This window comes from Fringilla coelebs (assembly GCF_963513975.1).
Source record: "Fringilla coelebs genome assembly, chromosome: 6".
Taxonomy (NCBI): domain Eukaryota; kingdom Metazoa; phylum Chordata; class Aves; order Passeriformes; family Fringillidae; genus Fringilla; species Fringilla coelebs.
Genome location: NC_140034.1, coordinates 37,227,463 through 37,249,729, shown reverse-complemented (window position 1 = coordinate 37,249,729; position 22,267 = coordinate 37,227,463). Strand labels below are relative to the sequence as shown.

The following is a 22,267-nucleotide window of genomic DNA, read 5'->3' as shown; positions in this document are numbered from 1 at the left end:
GAAAGTACTGTAAAGAGCTGCCAAGCAGGGTTTTGCCTTGTAGAGTGTACTTAAATGCTGAGGCCTGGTTGGATGATGGTATGATTATGTCTCTTGTGTGTGTGTGTCTGTGTGTGTTTAATATGAAGACCATACTCAGTTCTGGTTGAGTGTCTGTTACTTTTCTTAGTGTGCCTGTTAGTGCTGTAACTTACAGCCTGCTCTTTTCCCCTGCTTATAAAGTGACAGTGGTATTATGTTGCAGCTGTAATGTACACAGTCTTACACAACTCTTTGTAGCATTTTTAGAGTTGTGATGACCTTGAAAGGTTTAAAAGAAAACTGAATGCAAACACTGGCACCATTCCTGTGGATGCTTCAGCATGTGCTTAATTTTGTGTGGTCAGGTAGTATGAGTGGTTTGTTTTACCCAATGGATGTAAAGATAAGTGTCCCTGTGGCCGATTGCAAGATCAGAGTCTCTGTGGGATGATTCATTTAATGCACGTAACTGTATCTGTGTACATGCCTTATATGTATATCATGCAGTTGTCTTCATCATGTTTTGACCAGCTCAGCTGCACTTTGTCCAATAATCCACATTTCCTTAATGTGTTGCTTACCAGTCCTGTGAAACATGGAATGGAAACTGTTTCTCTTTCCCTGTTTCACATCCTCCAAATAAGCAGTTGACCAGAGAAATTCCATTTTTATTTTACCCCTGAAATTGGTTTCCCTTTTTCTCCCCATCTAGAAGCTCTCTGACGGAGTGACAGAGCCTCCTCTGATCTAAGCAAGATGCTGACCTGGCATGTTCAGGAAGAGCAGTTCCATCCCTAAAGTTACAAACAGGTTTATGCAGGATAAGGCTAGGTTATTTATACCCCAGGAGAAGAGACGCCTGTCTCTTCAGAGGACTGAGATGGTGGTCATTAACTTTTCCACTTCCCATAACCAAAGGTGCCGTGCCTTTTTAGATACTTGTGAAGTGTTGATTATGCTTTCCTCCTCTTTAAAGTTCAGTCCCATTGGGTTCAGGCAAAAGAAAGGCAAGCTTTTTAAAAAAACATGTTAATCACATATCTGTCCCCTCTGTCCACCCTCCCAGTATTTTGCTGCGGCAGAGAAAAAATGTGATGAAAGGTTGTTTTTATGTGTGTTGGAAGACTGACAGGGCTGTGTTTTAAGCTTGTGAGAGGGAGAGTCTGGTGAAAGGCATGGTAATTATCACCTCTTGCTTTTTTGCATGTGGAGCTGGGGTGAGAGGGCTGCTGTTTGAAGCTTGGCTCACCTGAAGTCATATCATAGCCTAGGCTCAGCACTGGCATCAGTAACCTGTGAGCTTTCTAGCAAGTGTCTTCCTTGTCTAAGTGTCACTGAGACCTCTGCAACCAGTCCTGAGGTAAATACCCTTCAGGTGTTGGCCAGGGCTCCTGGTCCTTGCCATTCTTGTTTCCTTTCAGTGTGTGAGCTTATGTGTGCTGGATTCAAGTCAGATTCACTAAAATATGGTAGCACTGCCGGTATTGTCAGTAGAGGGTTTGCAATTAAAGCTGTGCACATCTAACTATCTTCTGTTTGTCCACTCTTAAGTTTACAAAATGCAAGTGGATACTGGCAGATGCTCTGTGTATTGCATGTCTGCCCTTATGCTGGCCCACACCCTGGTCACCTCCATGTGGCGTCTTGGCAGTCAGACACTGTATCTTGATGTGACAAGAGGCTGGCTGTTAACTTACAGCTATAAATCTGTTGGGGCTACAGTGGAGGTCTGTCAGTGCTGTGCAGGTGGCAACTGGCTTATTTAGCTTCTGGGTGGATAACTTCTAAATTTTTTTTCCCTATCATCATTTGTGTTTCTGCAGTTGTAGAGCCTGTTCTGGTTACAGTGGATCAGCAGTTAACAGAGTTTATGGGACATTGTTTCCAATTGCTGTGGTCTAAACATATGTACACCAGCATTGAGTTACTTCTGCCTGGAAATAAGCCACAGAGCTATATATAAAATATGTTTGAACTGGTGCAGTAATGTTGTTGGTATAAATAGAAGAAAGTGGTAGACCCAGGGCTTCCCTTCCTTACAGCTGATTCAAGAAGACTTTCCAGATACTCTATCTCTAGTGGAAAAGGCTGTGGAAGGTGGCTGAAAGCAACAACAAAATGCTATATGGCATGCCTTAAGGGAAGAGCATAAGTGCTTGGGTCTGGAGCATTGGCTTCCTGCTTGAAGATTGCTCGGCTCTTTTCTCTTGTGGTGAAACATCTGTCAGAAATTAAATAGGATTCAGTTTGCAGCAGCCTGGTGTCCCAACACCACAGAGTTGGTCTGTGGCAATCGTAGTTTTTTCTGACTCCAGAACTGTTGCTGAATTGGCTTGAACTATCAGATATTTTCCTCCTCAAAGCTTTTAGACAGATAGTGTGGGCACTTGTGGAGCTGCCTTGATCATCATGATGTCACACATGGTAGGGAGCAGTATTTTGGAGTGGCACCGTCTGTGGTTTCACGGATGCATTGGGATCCTGCTATCATCTTTTGAGTCATGGGGAGTATGCGTAGGCCTTCTCCCAGGCAGTGCTTGTGAACATAACTCTTGCAGTTTAAAAGTAGCTTTCTGGTTCTTTGTCGAGATTGTTTAGTGCAAGTATTTGCTCAGTAAACTTGCCTGCTGTGGCAGATTGTGCCAATTTCTGTGGTCCTTTCTGTCACTAATAGATTTGTATCTCACCTAAAGGAAATGTAGGAAATGACCTCTGTAGAAATAGCAGAAAGTACTGATAAGCACTGAGCAGTCAGTTTTATTCTTTGCTTGTGGATGATGTTAATTCCATCTTTAAACTCTAAGTACTTCTTTTGTCTTTGGCTAATTTTTAAACAGAGACAGTAATACAGTATTGTCTCCTAAGTGCTCTATTGCAGGTATCAACCTGCAGACATGTTTGCAGGTGGAGGTATTGTCTTTCCTTAAACAGACTGATGCAATTAGAAGAGAGACAAGACAGTGTACGTGTGGGAACATTTTCAGGTTTCAGTGCTCCACAAACAATTCTACAGTCATTTCTTTCTGCATTTTTGTTTAAGAGCGCAAATCATCAGCTGCGTTCATTCAACTCTGACAGGCCATCAGCTCTGTTTCATCCAACACCTCTTCTCTGATTGGTGATGGGAATTGCAGCCTGGCTTCATGCAGGAGCCAGTTCTGGTGCAGGGGTGACAGAAAACTTGTATGCAGCAGTTGCCCACTACCTCTCTGTCAGAGCACTACAGCAGGGAGTGGACACAAGCTGCATAGAAGCTTTACAGCTCTCTTTTTATTGGAGAAAAATATGGTTTGACCAGGGTTAGCATGGTGGTTCAGCACAAATGTCAGTCAACAGGGATGTTCTCTCTTGTGTTGCTTTGTTCTTCAAGTGTTTGTCTGGTTATTATCTCCTTTGTTTAAACTGCAGAAATGTACTTAGTTCAGGTATTTCTGAATTACTTGTGTCATTCCAAGTTATTTCTCATCCAGATAGATTCTGCTAAATGCTTCTAAGTAGGTGAATGTGTCTAAACTATTTATTTTCCTCCAGGAAATTAGGAGGGTTGTCTCTCTGCTGAAGACTGGAGTTCCATAATCTCTACTTTTGCATTCTGCTTTTTACAATAGCAATTTTTGCTAAGAACTAAGAATGTAAAAGCAGCAGTGCTTTGTGAAGTGTTGAAGCAACAAGAGTTGGTTGTGCCCTGGATCTAGGGCTTTCTGAATTTCTAAAAAAAAGCAGTAAAGAAATGGTGGTTATTGCAAAGGTTTGTTTTCTTGAAATGTGACAGAAACCACATGGTAACAAAACCAAGAGTTTTAAAAGTCTGTGGATAAAAATTGTTTCCTCTGAGTATGGTGTTACTTCTTCAGTTCTCACATTTGGTAATTCTGTGCTCCTTAACCTAAATGCAAATTAGAGGAGACTTATTTTCCAGAGCTACTCCCTCTTTTAGGGTTTTAAGGGACTTAGATGGCTTTTTTTTTTCTTCTTCTGCTAAGTCACTTTAACAGCTACTCAAATATGTCATCTTATCTTAGACTACTGTAGCCCTCATTTACAGTCTTTGTTTCCTTCAGGAAAATAAACTGAAAAGGTGCTTGGGAAAAATCACAGGAAGTAGTGATTTAGGGGCAGAGTAAGTGAAGAGTGAAAGCAAGTTGAATGAATGACTTAATGAGTTTGTTTATTATTGCTTTGTAGTTACCTTTATAACCTTTTGTCTCTCTAGGTTTATTGCCTAGCGGTGTTTTCCTCTGCATGTGTGTGTGCAAAAGTGTGAGGATCGATGGTGTTTCTTGCTGCTGACTTAGAGGAAGAGCATTGAGGTCTTTGGGATGCTGGGTCTATGTCATAAACTTGTAAGAAATGTGAACTATTTGGGAAAGATTAAACTGAATTCTGCATCTGCTGTGACTGTTGGAAGATGATTCCTTCTCCTGGAGTACCACTTTGCATCTTTGCAGAAGAAAGATGACTCAGTGGTGTGTACCTGAGTGAGCACACATGAGTTTGCTGGAGTTGTCTGTGTTGGTGGCTGAGCAGCAGGGGCACATGACAGGGACACTGTGTTACAGGTGAAGGGCTTTCCCCCCCGTACTGGAACAGGAGGGGAAATGGCAGCAGGGTTGTTGAGGAGATGATGGAAGTCAGTGCTTGTGCTGTTCTCTTCAGTTTGCTTTCTCAGTCTTTGGCCCACGTTCCTATGTATCAATTCTCCTGAGGGATGTAGTCTCCTTTCTGGCTGACAAGACAAATCTCTTGGGTGCTCAATATGCATGTTGATGAACAGATGTGAAGAGCTTCTTAATTCCAGGACTCATGAAGGGCAAGATGCTGATAAAGTCTATTCTGTAAGAAGCTTATTCTTTGGGGCAGGGGGCAGGGAAGAGTGCAGGAAGGGATTGCTTAGTGCTAGGCAGTGAATCTTGGTAGGGGACAGGCAGGAAGCTCGAATGTCTCCTTCTGTACATACTGGTTGGCTTGGGCAGAAGAGAGAAATTTCTTATGCTTTCTTTTGATTAATATTTAAGCATTCTTTAAAAATACTGTCCCTGGCCTCAAGCAGGAGAGAAGTACAGCAGTAGTGCAGCATGATCTATGCAGCAGATAGCTGCTGAGATTTGTGAGGGAGTACAATTATTCCCAGTTCTGTTGCTAATTTGTTGCACGTTCAAGACATTTAACCTCAGTGTTTGTGTGGAATTGCCACCTAGTCCTCTTATACTTGGTTGTAGATTGCCAGCTGTGTGAGAGTACATGTTGCTGCCTGCTGTAAGTACAGGAGGGCTTTGTGTTAGTTGGGACTTCTTGAAAGTACTGTGAAACAAATAATGAATAGTTCAGACAATGTTTAGGGAGAGATGGAATACTAATCTCTTTACCTCCTGCCTCCTTCCATAGGGATGTTGTCTGTGTGATAAATGCTTTGCTCTTACTCTGTCCTTCCTGTTGTGTTTATTCCCATCTGAGCATCTTTTAAATTGCTGATATGTAATTTTTTAACGTAATTTAAATCAGCTTGCAACAAAACCATTTTCTCATTCCCCGAGGATGCAAGTATGTGCTTTCCCCCATAACATCACTGGAATTTTAGGGAGATACATGCATGGGAGGACAAGGTGTCTTGTCCTGGAGCAGTTCAGGAGTTACAGGCAAGATCCTTCAGGTGACTGGAAAGGCGAGCTCTGAGATACCTGCTCTGTGTAAGGAATCTGGGCATGAAAAGGTGGGGCTTTTAAATCCAGAGTCTCTTTAAGACACTGCCTTACAGTCTCTTTAAGACTTCCTTACATATATGCTCTTCTCTAGAAGGCATAGATAGTTGGTTTCATGACAATGTGGGGTGGGTAAGGTAGGGATGAGATATGGCAGTTGAAGACTTTTAGGGCAGAATGGTTGTGTAATTCACTGGTGATGGATGAAAATTAATTGATTTGGCATGGGGTCATGGGTGAATAAAGAAATCACAACGAATTATGTGTGTTGCCTCAGGCAGGCTGATCAAAAGGCTTTTCTTCATCCTGCATAGCTCTGTGTGTTTCTACTCTTGGAACTCAAGATGAACCACTAAGTTCCCCCCAAGCCTTGTCAAACAGTTCACAGATCCGTTTATACCAAAAATAAGCCCCAGAGAAGAAATTAAGGGGAAGGAGATTGTAACATGATGCTTTTCTTGAAGTGCTGAGATGTGGCTTTCCTTCTGTGGCTCCCCTCAGCAGGGTTGACTGTGGGGAAGGCTTTCTGCTCCCTCTCTTTCTTCCCTGTGTCCAAGTTTAGCTTGAATGTATGCGTTGTTTATAGAGTTCAGCAGAAGGTGATTTAGGAGGGAGCTCCTTGCCATGACGGTATCAGTGTTAGCAGTGCAGTGTTATGGCCCCTGTGTTTGACTGCTTCAGAGTCAGGAATTATGTGGTGCTGCCACGGTTTCCTTGGAGCGTATGCCCGAGAAGCTGTGGACTTTTAACCGTTGCCTGTTTGCATTTAGGAGCAGGCTCAGCTCAGGGCTGAGACCAAGAGGAGGGACTTCACCAGAACCACAGAGGGAGCAACCTTGCCAGCCTATGCCCACATTCCTATTTGGCTTTTTTCCTTTTTCTTGCCTCTTGCTTTTTGTCAGTGCTAAAGCCTGGGCAAAACAGAGGGGAAGGAGCCTTTCCTATCTGGGAAGTGGTGATTAATGATGATGAACAGTGACCCTTACGCTGAGAGAACCGTTTGTTCCTGCTTGATTTCAAACCCTTATATGAGTAACTGAAACTCTGCCCAAGGGAGCTATATTGGCTTTTTTTTTTTTTGCTTTTTTTTTTTTTTTTTTTTTTCTATTTCTTCTCACTGAAGCACTTTCTTTGCCTATATTCAGTGCATGGATTTGGAGGAGACCACTACTGCCAGAAAGTCAGAAGTTGCTTCCTGATCTCTGGCATTGGGACAGATTAGGGGAATGTTGCAAGTTCATATTTGTATCTAAAACTTGTATAGGTAGTTCTTGATGCAGGGGAAGGTGAATTGGCTTCATCTTCTACTACAAAGAAAAAAAAATCACTGGAGAAATTGCATATATAGGAGGGCAAAACATACCCTATGTAAAGTCTGGTATCTTGTCTGCTCTGCTCTCTTTCCTTATGAAAAAGTAATGCACATTTGCAATGTGGAAAAATCTGGTTCTTGTGAAGGAGTGATCCTGCAGAATTCCAGGTCCCAAGAGCTCAAGGAAGGGTTTCTTTGAAGCCTGCCCACACAGAGGTGTCTCTGTGTTCCATGGGGCTTAACTGCCTGTGGAGCTGGTCCGATTGACTCCATGTGCAGATGCTTAGTCTGGAACAAATCAGGATTGACTCTTTATGTACCAGGAATACCTGTAGCCTGTTTGATGTCACTTTTTCTTTTTGCATTCATTTCATGCATTCATCACACAGTTTTCACAAACTTTGCTTATACCAACAAAAAAGAATTTCCCACATCAAAGTCAAAATAGCATCATGACACCACTGACAATGGTGGACAATTTACACACGCTTTTTCCCTGTCCCTTCACCACACTTGTATCTCTGAAGCTCAGATTTCTGAAAGTTTTGTGAAATCTCATTGAAGTCTGAGTTGTTGTTGCTTTTACAGTGAGAATGATGACTGAATGGTAGAAGGAGGAGAAACTGCTGCTTAACATGCCTTTGGCTGGAGTTGGTAAAGTTACATAGACCTCTCTTCATCCCTGCAGTATTTAGGAAGAAATTGAACTTAGTGTGGGGAAGAGAAAATTGGTGGTCCAGGCTGTTGTTAAATGAAGAAATGGAAGATTATTGAATGATGGCTAGGTTGTGCTGTAGAAGCTGGTAGGAAATTAATCCTCTACATGTCCTGTTTGCAGGCTGTAGGAACACTTGCAGGTGTGTTCTGCTGCCAGTTCTAAGTTCCCTCGCTATGGTTGCTGGTAGAGGTGCTTTTAATAGCCTCCCACCCACTCCCTGGGGGTGCGCAATGGTATTTATGGCCTGCCTGGGACTGCCTTTCTTCAGGTGCATGAAGAAGAAGGCAGAGTGCAGATTCAGCACGTAGCCCCTGACAGCTGGGGCTGATGGGTCAGGAATGTGGCCCTGACAGCTGGAATTGGACTGAAGGCGGCCAGCACGGTGAGGAGGCCAGGAGGGGAGAGCAGGCAAGAGAGGCTCTGTGGAGAGATGGACAAATGCACGCACACAGCCTGTGTGAGAGATAGCCTGTGGAGACCCCAGGTTGCTTGTGTTCCGTTTCTCCCACCTTCATCCCTGATCTGTTCTGTTTGTCCAAATACCTGGATAATTTTTAATATAAATGTGTGCACACCCCAGCTGCAACCCCTGTGCAACACACCTGGCAGAGCCATTAGAGCTGAGGCTCAGCACTTCCATTGGAATACCCCCATCCCACCTCTGATTTTTTGCAGGTTTGCAAATGTAATGTGATGCTCCCCATAACTTAGTGATTTAAAACCTTTCAGGAAGTCAGTTTCTGGTCTTGCCACTCTTGTGCCAAGGAGTGCCATTCATAAGTTGGGTTGTGGGAGATTGTTCCCGGATGATCTTAAAGGGGTTATCTTGAAATCAAATTGCATCAAATTGGCAACTGCTTTTGTCATACTATGATGGTCTGGTCAGGTGTTTTTCTCTTTTGTTTTGCTTTGTGTTTTTTTTTCCTCTTTCACTTTATTTTTTTTATTGGTTAATTGTGAGGACTTGCTCATAGCTCTCAATCCTTTTTCCCACAAATACTGCCTTTAAACTGGGTATTGGCTGGAAACACCTTAAATATCAGAACATATCTGTGTATTGGATTGCATGAAACCAGTTTCATGGTCTTGCAGTAGCTCCTGGAGGGTCAGTTGGGCAGTTGGTGTGGGTGTGCAGTGGTGGCTGTGGGCAAGGCTTAGGAACCCACAGTGAGAGAAATGGAGACTGCTCTGTCAGCCAGAGACCTCATGAATGAGTGGTGTGTTGGACCTTGGCTTGCTACTGTTGCCTTATGCAGGTGGAATATTTTCAGTCTCCAGGCTTGTCAAGACATTACTCTTTCCTAGTGCTGGTTGCTAAAGGAAGAAAGACTGGCTGGAGAAGAGGGAAAGGATAGAAAAACCTCTTTAAAAATTTAAAATACTTATACGTAAAAGAAAATTAGAAGTGCATATTCAATATGCATATACAAAAGCAGGGGAGCACATTGGATCGGTGAGGGGCAAAAACCAACTATGGAGCTGAGTAGTTTTGTTGTTTGTGCGCTTTTGTAAGTCAAACACCTCCTGCAGTTAATTCTATCCACCCATCTTCAGCCCTTCCCCTGCCAGACCAACAATAAAAACCCTAACTCCCCCCCTTAAAAAAAATCAGGCAGGGGAACCTGGTCCAAAGCCAGACCTTTGCATGTTAAGCTGAAGTGCAAAATGAATATTTCACAGCTGTGTTATAAAGCCCTGAAATGAAGGCTTTGCAGTGGAAATGCTGACAGCCCCTTAAGTAGAACAGTATGCTGTAATTAGTGCTCTGTGTTTTATGTGCCAAACGAAGCTCAGCAGAACTAAATGTAAAACTTCAAGCCTTTGTTTTCCTGCAGCAGTAACAGGCCATCAGACAGTGTGTTCAGACGATGGATTAGTGCCTACAACGTGTGCACTGCTCCCTGGAGGTTGGACGTGCTTTTGTGTGGTGGGGCTCGGGGGCAGCAGCAGAGATGTACAAACAGGGCCAGCTGTGAGATTTGGCGCTCTGTATCGAATTTCACTTATGTAAGATAGACAGCTATTTCTTAAATGCTGACGCTGACAATGTACAGCTACATTTTCAGCATTTTCACGTATTGGATGCCAGAGTGCGTTGATACAACTTTGCTGTGTAGCAGCATGGAAAACACGTTGGAGTGCATGCAGAGGTGCTGAAAACTCCAGGAGCAGAAGTAGAGAGACAGACGCGCAAACCATGGTGCTGTTGTGAAACTCAGGCCTGATGTTGGAGCTCCCTGTGTCCGTGTATTGGACCAAAGAACATTGGGGTCTGAAGTTGATCAGAAAAGGCTTTTTTTTTTTTTTTTTTTCTTCCTTTTAGGCAAAAGAACAGATGATTATGTAGCCACGCCCCTCCCTTTCCTTTTCCCCCCTCCCCCCAGCAAGATTGTTACTTAGTTACAACTAATTATGTGAGAGGGAAGGGTTTTCGCAGTAACCCTCATGGGTCATGTATCTCAGGGATTTCTGTGTCCTTTGCTTTTTCAGGAGCACGTGCCTTTGCACATGCATTATTAATATGCCTACTTTCAAGCAGGAGAGCGGGATGAGGGCAGGCACATTGTGCAGTGGACGGTAGATGAACTCTGATGGATGTTGTCTTGTCATGCTGACTCGATGCCGCCACTTAATTAAATGCGTTCGGATGTTAACTGTGTTATACATAGGCCCGTGGGAAGGCTTTTAAAATAGAACTTGTCTGCTTGTGGACATTCGCTGAAGTAGCCATTCTGGAGTGGATTGGAATAACTGTGCTGCAAGAACTCTCTCTGAAGATGCTCTTGATCGTAAATGCACACAACGGCATGGAGAGAAAGGGGCATGTTGAAATCAAACTATTAATTCAAGAATAGGATTTCCCATTCCATAGGGCAGCAGGCAGTACAGAATGGAGGATATGTTTCCAAATGCAAAGCAGCAGCAGGTCTTACCTGTGACTTTGTTGAGCAGGGTGACCTCTTTGTTGCTCTCTGTAAATGATCTTAGATGTCAGAAAGGCAGATTGAGAGTAAGGTATTAATGGGAAAAAATGGAAAACAAAACAGACTGTACTATCCTGCTCTGTGAACACTTGCTGTGGCCATGCCTGGAAAGCTGCATGCGGTCTTGGTGTTTCCTCTTCGTCTCAGGGAAAATATAAGGGACATAGAAGGTGCTTCACAGAAGAGTTGATAAAGGATATGGAATGGCTTTCAGAAGAGCCATAAAGTGACTTCAAGAAGACTCTTGTACTTGGAACACAGATGACTTGCAGTGGTAGTATAGCTCCTTAAAACATCATGAACCACCTAAAGGTGGTGGATGGGGACTGACTGTTCACTGTCTCTTCCCGTACAAAGATTGAGGCATGTCGAATAAAACTTAAAAGTGAGGTTTGAAACAAATAATGAAAGATGATTCTTCTTGCAATATACAAGACTGGTGGAGTTCCTTGTCAAAAGATGTGGTGTATGCTAAGCTTTTATAGACAGAGTGGATAAGCTCATGGTGGAGAATTCTACTGAAATAAGTTAAAAATGGAGAATATCTATTTTGAGACTGGAAGACTGACAGGATGTGAGAAAGAATCAAATTTGATTTCCTTCATCTTAACCTTTATCCATACATTTCTTTATACCGTTCTTTCTGACTTTCCTCCTTTGCTTTTGACTGCAAATAGAAAAAGAAACCAGGGCTAGATATTGGCCTCTGATCCAAGGTAGCCAATCTCGTGAAGTCTGGAACAGACATACCTGCTTGCTGGACATGGTTTTCTCGGGCTGTAGCCTCTTGCTTAATGCTGTAGGTACTAGAGTGTGTGGGCAGCCCTGTACAGTAACATCAGTTTTCTCCACTTGGTTGTCATTTTGAGCACTGGATTATTATAGGCTATTATTCAGCCTACGGTCAAAACTGTTTGAGGATGCTTGGTGGCCTAAAGCCTAAAGATGGCCTTCTCTTGAAAATGTCTTTTTCTCTCTTTCTTTTAAGATGAAGGCAGACCTCAGAAATCTGCTGGTGTGCAAGCAGGCTCAGATACAGGAGCTCCTACCCAGGGGTTCAGCAGTGAAACAGTGCAGCTCTAGGCAGAGTGCTTGTGACAGGTCAGGCAGGACTGTCAGCATGATGAGACTGTCTCTTTTGGCACCCGTTCTGGTGGAAATTGTTGCAGTGCTGGGTGTGTTTACTACTGCTTTCTAACAGAGTCCTGGCTGGATGTGCAGGCCACAGTGCTCCTGTACTCCCGTGTGGCTTTGCAAGTGTAGATGGTCCCAAAGGAATGCAAATGATGGGAAAGAGGAAAGTGTTTGTGGATGGAGGTTAAGTTGGGCTGATCCTTCAAGGATTTCTGTGTTGTCTTTATAGCATATGGAAGCAATTGTTTGTGATAACTTCCTCAAAACAACAGAAAGAGCTCACGCAAGTACGAAGCTCACTCTGAGACCTGGGCGCAGCTGGTCAGACATGGAGTTTTCTGAAAAGCCAGATGAGGCTTGCTGGGGCTGTTCAGATCAGTCTTTCTGAAAGGATTAGCTGCACCTCAGCAGGAAGGCAGAGATGACATAGCTTCTTTCCCCAAGCATGGGCTTGCCCCATGCACTCTGTGGGACTGTGCCTGATCGAAGCAAGGGCTGCTATCAGATAAGCCCTCTGACTTCAGGTGGGATTGGGCTGCAGTGAGACCCCTCTTTCTTGGAAGGCCCAGCTGCTGTGAATACCTGTTGGTGCCTTGAGTCTTGCAATTCAGGACTCTGTTGGTTTGGTCCTACCAGCTGATGGTGCTGGCATTTGATGTGGAAGGAACAGGGTAAGGGATCTGCTTGGGCACAACAATTTCTTTACACACATTTATGCAGTTCCAAGTAACCAAATTTAGATTTAAGCCTGTAAAATGGCTGAATATCAGATTTTGCAATACAAGGTGTTAGCTGCACAGGTTTTGGTGCCTAAGAGTGTATATTGAGCGTCAAAATTTGATGGAAAGTTGACCATAAAGGAAAGGAGATGGGATGGTTTCAGACAGCAAAGTGGCAGTGCAAAATGAGCTGCAGAAGCATTTTGTGTGGATCAATTCAACAACTCTAGCAAGTCGCATAAAGAATGTTGACTGAAAGTGCCAAATGCTATTAATAGAAGCCTCAAGATGAAGTAACAAATGCAGCTTGTCAGCCTCCTCTCCTGCCTCTAAGTTAGGTACAAATGACAGGTTTAATCATGCAGTTGTTTCCAGGTTTGGATAGGGGTATTGAGGTGGCCCATTAGTTGCCTGTGAAGGCCTGAGCAAGCAGTGACATGTCTGACAACTGTAGGATTTGCAAAATGGGCAAACACAGGAGCTAATGGTAATGAAGAGTCTTAGATCTGCAGGGGAATTCTCCAGATCCTGTGGTTAGCTCAGATCAGACTTGGGAAGGTGTGCAAAATAATGTGTTTCTGACTGGGATGTGCTGAAGTACTTCTTGGGAGACTCATATAAATGGCAGCGTTTATGGCTGTGTAGGACTGGGAGACTGCCCTTACCACAGGAGGAAGTGGTAACTTCAGAGGTGAGATAATGCAGACCTGTATCGACTGATCTGCCCTTTGCTGACAAATCTTAATTCCAGATTAGGAAGTTAAAGTTGATGTGTTTTTGCCCTAATTACTCATATTAAGAATTCACTTGCTTTAGCTGGCAAATTGAGAAGCATCCAGTTCATACTGTGTTGTTGCCTATTGTTTTTTCTCTCTGAAATGTTTTTCATTCTCAAGTTTTGTGACAAAGTGACTATCTCTTGCCCCTGTGTTGCCTAGTCAGGAAGCTGGTCATGGGGAAAAAACTGTGGTGTGTATTTTGGGCAGGCTGGTGGAAGTGGAGCTCACAAGTCTCATAAGACCACATTTGGTTACATTTTAAATTTATATGCATCCTTTCTGATGCAAGTTGGTTTTAATATTCAAGTATTATCAAGTGGAGGTGCTGCCTTTGGGTAGGCTTTGTGGGGTTGCCTTTCAAGTTCTTCACACTACAAAGTTTTTGAAGTTAAGACTGGGAGCAAAAGAGGGGAAGCCTTTTTTAGAAAGTTAGCTATGAATCTTTAGAGACAGTTATCTGTTTCTGTAGCACTTTTTCTGTCAATATCAGAGGTATGGCCTTGACAGTTGCCTTTTTCTAAAGGAACAGATGGTCTGTTGGCCAGAAGATACTCACTGGCAGTAAAATAATTAGACTGGAAGGCTGAGCTACTCCTTTATGTCAAGCTGTGTGCTGACCATAGGAGAAAGGTAGACTTTCCACATCCTAGCATTGCCACAAAAAGTCTCTTGGGAAAGCAGCAGGGGACCTCCACTGACTTTAGAGTGAGAGAGGAGGAATAAGAGTGACATTTTGGCATTGGTGAGGTGAGGGTGTCAAGACAAATCAGGTAGTGCTCGTGTTTGATTTCTCTTCTTAAATACATGGAGGGGTCAGACTGGGTTTTGGATGTGCAGCTAGATTGATCCAGTTGCCAGGGAAAGGGTATGCTGTTTTGGGGTTTTTTCCCCTGAATTTGGTCTTCCTATGGTTTTCCCCCAGCTGGCAAATAGAAAACAAACATAAAATTACAAGTGTGATTTTTTGCTGGTTTGGCCTTCTGGACAAGTAATTTCCATGCCAAGGCTGTCTGGAGTGAGGGAAATGGAGGGGGGGTATCACTGGTTTGAGTAGGATGAGGGAGGAAGGAACTGTCCCCTCCAAGACAGGCTCCTGTAAGGTCAGCTCAGCTGTGGTGTAAGACTGCACACTGAGAGGCTTGATAAATATCCTTGCAGAGCAAAAACATACCTGTTGGTGAAAGTAGGTTGCTGAATTGCTGCTGAATATCTGCATGGCCAAGGTCAAGCAGTGCCTTTTAGGATAGTGGCAATTACAGCCAGACTGAGCTAAAGCCTGCACTGAGCAGTGTAATCACAGCATTGCTAAATTGATGTTTGTTGACAGCATCAAGTAATTGGTGCCTTATCTAGATGGAGCTACTTGAATGGCACATGTCTCTTCCACTTCCTCCTTTGCTGTCAAGAATGAATTTTCTGTAGGAATTCAAACCTTTTCTAGTTTGGGAACTTCTGATATTAGCCAGAATCTCAGCAGCAGAGGCAGTGAGTTCTTTCTGCATGTTTTTAAACTGCTTTAAAAAGATTTATTTTGAAGTATTGTGAACAAGTCTGGAAGAGTAGATATCCTCCTGGCCTTTCCCACTCCTCTCCCCAACCTTGTTCCAATATTAATAGCTTTTTCTTTATCTTTATTAATAGTTTCTTTCTTTATCAATGGATTTGTAACTGCATTTTTAATTGCATCTTCTTTCTTAACAAAAATACATGTTTTCAGAGATTCTCAGTTTGCAAGGGAAGGGGAGAATTTGGTGGTTTCTTATAATGTCTTAAGGTACCTGGGGTGTATTATTAATAAGAGGGGAAAAAAGACCAAGTTGTTCCAGAGAGATTGGAAAATGAAATCTTCCACTTTCCGTGTCACTGTTTGAAGGCAGGCCAAATTTGAACTAGCTGAAAGCATGGGTGGCTCATGTTGAGTAGTGGCACCTCAGCCCTGTTTTACCTGCTGAATCAAGGTGGTTCTCTGTGTGGGGTTATTTCTGGCCCCTTACCTAGTAACCTAGAGCCTTGAGCTCAGTGAGACCTTGTGTCTCACCCTGCAGCCAAACTCCTCAGGTCTGGTAAGGTGTGTGGTCAGGGTGGCGTGGGAAACGAGCCCCACCCCTGCCTTTTGTGCTCCACCTCGGTATAAATGCAAGATGTTCGTCTTCAGGGCAGCTATTAAAGTCAGTAGTAATTATTACAATAGTAACTTCTGATGCTGTGTCCGTGCCCCTAAGGCCTTAACCAAATATGACTTAGATGATGATAATTAAAAACAGAAGACTGTGACCCAGTAAAATCCTTGAGTTTGGCACAGACAGCAATGCTGAGGAGGAATGTATGCATCAAATATATAATAAATAAAATGAAGCTGTGCAAATGTAAAGGAAAGAGAATAATTTTGTGTCAGTCAAAATAACCCCAGGGCTGAGAACTGTTTTGTGCTCAGAGGTTGAGTGCTTTTGTCACAAACCAGATTTTGTGCAGTGTAATCCCACTGCAGTGTTTTGCTTTGGGGTAATCACTGAGTCTCCCTGGCCTTCTCTGCCAGAGAGTGCTCCTGAAACATTGTGTCATGTCCATTTGTCACTCATCCTTCCCATTTTGGTGTGTTTTTTTTTCTTTTATCAGCTTATTACCTCAGAGGCCTTTATATCTTCCAAATAGCTCTTCCCAGCTGCATTTCTTTTCTTTTCCTAAAAATAGTGGAGATTTTTGCATGAAGGGAGTGTGGGGACATTTAGATAACAGTCTCTTGCAAGGGTTATTGGTATGCAGCAGGCTTGTGAATGTTTATGGCGTTCTGTCTCACACTCCTGGCAAGGGATACCCTCGACCACTAGTTGTGATTTCCACCTCCAGCACCATAGGAAAAATGGATTTTTCAGTTCCTAGGAATACAAGGCTGAGACCAGGCTGAACCAATTACTACTGGATGGAGGCAACAAAGAGAATGTGTCAACCTGGAAACTGTTTTTAGGAAAGAGCCAAGCTCTAGAGACGGTGGTATGTTGCTCTTACTGGAAGAATGGGAATCTGTGGCCAATGAGTGTGCATCCCGTCTTTTCACCAGTACTATCTGCCGCTTGCAACCCTCTGTTTGCAATGCTCTGGCATAGAGAAAGTAATTAGTGGGTCAATAACACCTTCTCTGTACCCCAGCAGTATTTTCCTATGCCTATACTGAAAGTTGAATGGGGTTACTTTTGTACCTGGTGCTTCTCAGTGGATTTCTAGGAACCAGGGAACCATTGTGAACCAGACAATCAGCATATGTGTTATGGGTCTATTTGAACTGCACTCACATTTCATGGTACTTCCTGTTTTCTTTCTTGTGTGCTCTAGGTGACTTTGGAGAAGGTGCTGGGCATAACTGTGTCAGGAGGCAGAGGACTAGCCTGCGACCCCAGAACTGGCCTCGTTGCTTATCCGGCTGGGTGAGTCACTAACCACATTCCTCAAAGCTAAAATAAACCATGACTGATGCATTAACATAAAGATTCAGGGTCTTTCCACTATCATCTTCTATAGGAAGCATATTAACTGCTCTTTAAACACCAGAGAATTATGAGACTCAGCACTGTTAGTTTAATTGGCAAGGGAGAGGGGTTGCATTATCAAATCTTAATGAGATCCCTTTTAAAGGAACTATTCTCATTCCTCTTGCTCTGAGCTGGGAGTTAAATACATTTTGTGGACTTTTCACTGTGTTCTGTAGTGTGATGAACATAGGCATAACTCAGTGTGATTCTCAATCCAATAAAAACCTAATGGAGCAAATGATGCTTTCAATGAATTGACAGAAGCCTTCTTGTAGATGCCCTGCAATTTATGACCTGCCATGTTCCTCAGCCAAATGTGAGGAAATATTTCAGGTTAACAGCCTGAACCTGCTTATATGTGGGTTCTTTGGAGTGAAACACATCTGTCAACACATCTATTTGTAGTCTAAATTCAAATAGAGGTATCCAGAAGGAGACTTCGATGGAAAGCAAAAGAGCTACCTACAGGGACATGGGTGAGGGCTGGAGAGGTTTGCTGCGATGCAGAAATCAATATGAGTTTGGCTCTCCTTTGAGCTTGTTCTGCTGTCAGCAAGCTAAAAGAGAAGACAAAGGACATGACTCCAAGTTATGTTGTGTGGACATACTCTTAAGACATGAAAGCTGGAACTAGATGATGAGAACTTCCACATCAGTTGTAGATGATGTTTTCAAGGGTACCGTAAGTGTGCTAGCAGCATTTAAAGATTCTGTGTTTGTGGCTAAAATGAGAGATGGAGTCAGTGAAACTGGCTAGAAATTTTTGCCTGTCCTGGTGATATCCTAGTTCACCAAATCACAACGTTGCTGTGATTGGGGGAGGCTCTTGAGATCATCTAGCCAGCCCTTGTGCTCAATCAGGGTCACCTCTAGCAGGTTGCCCAGGACTATGGCCAGACAGCTTTTGAATATCTCCAGAGATGGAGATGCCACCATCTCTGGGCACCATGTTCCGCTATTTGACTACTCTCACAGTAATACAAACAAAATAAAAACATAAAAATAAAGGTTTAAATTTTTTTTTAATGCTTTAATTTATGCCTATTGCTCTTTTTCTGTCAGTGGGCAGTCTGTTAATCTGCAGACAATTTGAGGTCCACATCAGTGTTCAACAGCATCTGTTATGCTTGAACTCTTTGGAGCCAGGCAAATATATTCTGGTGTGTTTTACCTCTTCCTGTGTATCTTTTCTGACACTGAGTATGTTCACCCTTGAAGTCAGCAAAAAGAGAAGAAAATGAGCACAGTAAACAGGTATTTTGGGCTCTTGCATAGCTGAAGGTAGGTTAGCTTTGTTAATAGCAATGTCCTTTGATGAGCATGCCTGACATTGATTTAATCAAATGTGAGTACACCTGGGGTTTCTTTTGCCTAATTAAAAGGTTATGTGGTTCCTTAGGGCTTTACAGGGGAATTCCTGTCCTTACTTGTTGGTGGTAACATTTCATGGCCTGGGCAGGAATATACTAGATGTGTGTTCTAAAAGTTAAAAGGCGGTATGACTTGCTGCTTTTGTGCCATGGCTGGCCTGATACTGTTGTGATTTGCTGCAGTCATACAGTCTCCAGCTAACAATCTAATAATCTTGTTCAGTTTGGTTTTTTTTTTGTTTTGTTGTGTTTTGTTTGTTTGTTTTTGTTTGGGTTTTTTTCTTTTGTGTGTTTTTTACTTTAGTTTGGTTGGTTGGTTTTGTGGGCTTTTCCCCCCATTCTGATTTAGAGTAAATGTCTCTTGATTTGGAAGAATCCTGGCCTTTCATTTTGTATATTTTTGTTTCTATTTGCATTACACAGACTCACAGAATCAGTAGGGCTGAAAGGAACCACACTGGGTCATTCAGTGCAACCTCCCTGCTCAAGCAGGGCCATCCTAGTGCACATGGCACAGGATTGCATCCAGATGGTTCTTGGATATCTCCAGGGAGGGCAACTCTATAGCTTCTCTGGGCAACCTGTTGAGTAAAGAACTAAACTGTCACCTTCACAGTAAACCAGCTTTTCCTCATATTCAGGTGGAACTTCCTGTACACCAGTTTCTGCCCTTTGCCTCTTGTTCTGTTGCTTGGCACTACTGAGAAGAGCCTGGCTCCATTCTCTGACACCCATCCTGATAGACATTGATGAAGTCCCTTCTCCATTGTTTCTTCTCAAGGCTGAGCAGGCCCAGTTTCCTCAGCCTTTCCTCATAAGAGAGATCCAGTCTCTTAATTATCTTCCTAGCCCTTTGCTGGACCCACTCCAGGAGCTCCATGTCTCTCTTGTACTGAGGAGCCCAGAACCGGACACAGCACTCCAGGTATGCACCTGGGCTGAGCAGAGGGGTAGGATGACCTCCCTGGACCTGCTGGCAGTGTTCTTCCTGATGAACCCCAGGATCCACTGGCCTTCTTGGCCACAAGGTCTCTGCTGGCTCAGTTGTTGTCCACCAGAAACCCCAGGTCCCTCCTGGCAGAGCTGTTCTCCAGCAGGTCGGTCCTCAGCCTGTGCTGGTGCCTGGATTTATTCTTCCCAGGTGCAGGACCCTGCACTTGCCTTTGCTGGATTTCTGACAGCTCTTCCCTGCCCATCTCTGAACTGTGCATTTACTGGACACCAAACTACTTACATGAGTCTGATGTAGCAGACTGGGCATGGCTCATGCACAGTTGTTTATGACCTGTGCATGCAACACGGTCATTCTCAGTTGTAGTCCAGCGATTTCCCCATCCCACTGCTCGTGTAGGGAGGTTTTGCAATGCTGACATGCAGATGCTTTGCTCCTCCAGTCCTACCCCTAAAAGCTGAATTTACGTAACAGGGCTGTATTTTCCTAAGAACACTTTCAACATACCTAGATTGATTTGGTTGAGATCAAAACAGTTGCCCCAGGCACTGTGACTTCATCCAAGTCAGGTATACAAGCAACTATGTGAATGAGGACTTGTGCATAAGAAGCTTTGGCTTTCTTTGAGCGTAATCTTAATTTGGGTCTCTGGTTTGCCTGAAATAATTTTTTAAAGATATGTGATTGTTTTTCTGAGTTTTCTCTTTCCTGGAGTTTCTGAATCTCCTGGGAAGTTTCTTAAACTGATGAAAGAAGCAATTCCCAATGCAACAAAACTCATTCCAACTCCACTGTTGTGCCAAAGAGCTGAGTGTTATGTTATTTTTTCCTTTTCTTCCCAATGGCTTTTGCACATATTATCCTTTCTCTGCTTTGACCCTAATGGGGCTCCCTCTCTGGCAGTGTGAGACAGCAGCTGTGCTGATCCTGGTATGTTTCTTGTGGGATGTTTGTGTTATAGGAGACCTTTTCTTCATGTCAGTGGTACAGGGCTAAAGGCACTGAGTGCTGCAGATATTCCAGGCTACCTCTTTGATATAAGGCTCTCGTCTTGGGAGATAAGACAACATAGGAGAGAAAATTGTATCCTCTGCAACGATCTTGCGTCTCCTGCTAGCATTCACCTGTTTTTATATTGTCAAGTGAAACAAACCCAAAGTTGTTTCATTGGATCTTTGTTTGGGTTTTGCAGTGAGTAACAAAGTTGTCCTTGTGAGGGTAGTACAGAAATGTACCAATTTTTTTACCTCTTGTGTTAGGACCATTGCTCTGGCCTTCTTTTGTTTCTATTCCCCGGCTTAATTTTCCCTGCACTTCTCAGTTTATTCTCTCTTGAGGTGTTTTTTGTTTGTTTGTTTGTTTTGTTTTTTGGGTTTTTTTTTCTTTTTTGCAGTAGCTAGTTGGGGCTCTGTTTCCTATAAACAAGAAGAGAAACAAAACTAAGAAAATCCTCTGAGGATGACTAACATTAAAAAGGCAAAAATGCGTGTGTGAAATGTCTATCATTTAAATTCTAGACCAACTGCTAAGATAGCTTTAGTTACCTTATCTGGTTTTGGTGTTTTGTTTACTGTTTTTTTTAAAGCCTTGTAGGTTGGTGTGACTGATTGATTGATTGATTTTACTTCTCATTGTTCTTCTTTTCTTGGCTCTCAGCTGATCCTGATAGCTGGTTGGGAACCTGATCTTCTGGTGAGGCACTTGCCTGCTTGAGGAAACATCCTGTGCTTTTTCTTCTGAGGAGCAGGAACATAGCACTTTGTGTCTGTAGTGTGCAATGCCTTTTAAACACTATGCTGTTATGCTCTGGTCAGCTTAAGCGTCCCTCTAGCTCTACACATCAACTTGGAGCCACTGATAGATTTCAGGGATTTTTTTACATTAGTGTTCCTTGCTGGCAAAATTGGTATTTGATACATAGCACATGCGCTGAGTTGATCAATCTCAACCTGCATATTCTTTTTTTATTTCCTCCTTTCAGCTCCTGAATAGTTCTTTACATACAGCAGCTCCTGCTAAAGGCAGATATGTGTTTAATATAGAGAATTCTCTCTGAGGCATAGTAAAATGAATTTCTCTGGCTTTGTCTCAGAAATTACTGTAGACAGTATGGACACAGGTCCCTGGCTAACTCTGTGTGTGTGCACAGTACATTTGCTGAACACATGATTTAGATGCCCCTGTATTCTGACAGATTTCAGAATGAATCATCCTTATTTGTAGATAAGAAGGGAGGCACAATAGGAGATGGATTCAAAGTTAAAATGCAGATACTGAGTCTTTTATCCTGCTACTTTTTGCTGCATGATCTGATTGAAGAGTTAGTTGTTCCTTCTTCAGCTTTATCACCTTGGGGTTTTTTTTTTTTTTTTTTTTTTTTTTTTTAGATAGGACAAGTAATATTCCAAAATAAATAATTGTATGAGTGTTCAAATCAGAAAGCTGCACAGTTCTGGGTCAAATTTTATTTTACTGCAATTGTGCAGTGCATAGTGCATGTCCGTGCAGCAGCTTCTTGTGTGCCAACCGGCGCTGCAGCGACATCCAGCCACAGTCTAATTTCTTTTCACTATGTCTTCCCCTGTTGCACCCCTCATCCTCAGCTGATTTGCAGAATGGAGTGGAAGCCACTGAACTCCTCAGCCCTTCTGAGTCATACCACTCCTGGCTGTCAGGTCCTGCACTGACCGGCAGTGATGATGGTCTCTATCACAGCAAAGGGACGAAGGGGATGAACAGGAAATGAGTGAATTGGTTTTAATCCATCTAGGAGCCTGTTCAACACATGTGTAGCTGTCTCACATAGCTCAGTGGTAAGTCCCTTTGGAAGCTGAAAGAATGGAGATTTTTCTTTTCCAGAAGTGATTGTTGGTTTGCTCTCAAATACCTCTTTCCAGTTCCAGTAGATAGGCTGTAAGGCCGAGTGGTTTCCAGCCCATCCACATGTGGATGGAAAACTTTCTCTTGGAAAGTTTTAGTCATAATTTCCCATCATTATATAGATAGGTTACTGCACAAGGTAATAAATGATCAGTTTAGAACAATTTCCCCT

At 43.1% G+C, this 22,267-nt stretch overlaps 1 protein-coding gene across 4 annotated transcripts in view; it reads left to right on the top strand.

The window, feature by feature from the left end:
• Positions 1–22,267, top strand: part of MAPKBP1 (mitogen-activated protein kinase binding protein 1) — a 95,913-nt gene that overhangs the window by 11,382 nt on the left and 62,264 nt on the right. For all 4 annotated transcript variants that reach the window (XM_084208655.1, XM_084208656.1, XM_084208654.1 and 1 more), the window contains exon 2: positions 16,697–16,788. In XM_084208655.1, coding sequence (XP_084064781.1) covers positions 16,697–16,788 — 92 coding nt within the window. The remainder of the gene's footprint in view (positions 1–16,696; positions 16,789–22,267) is intronic.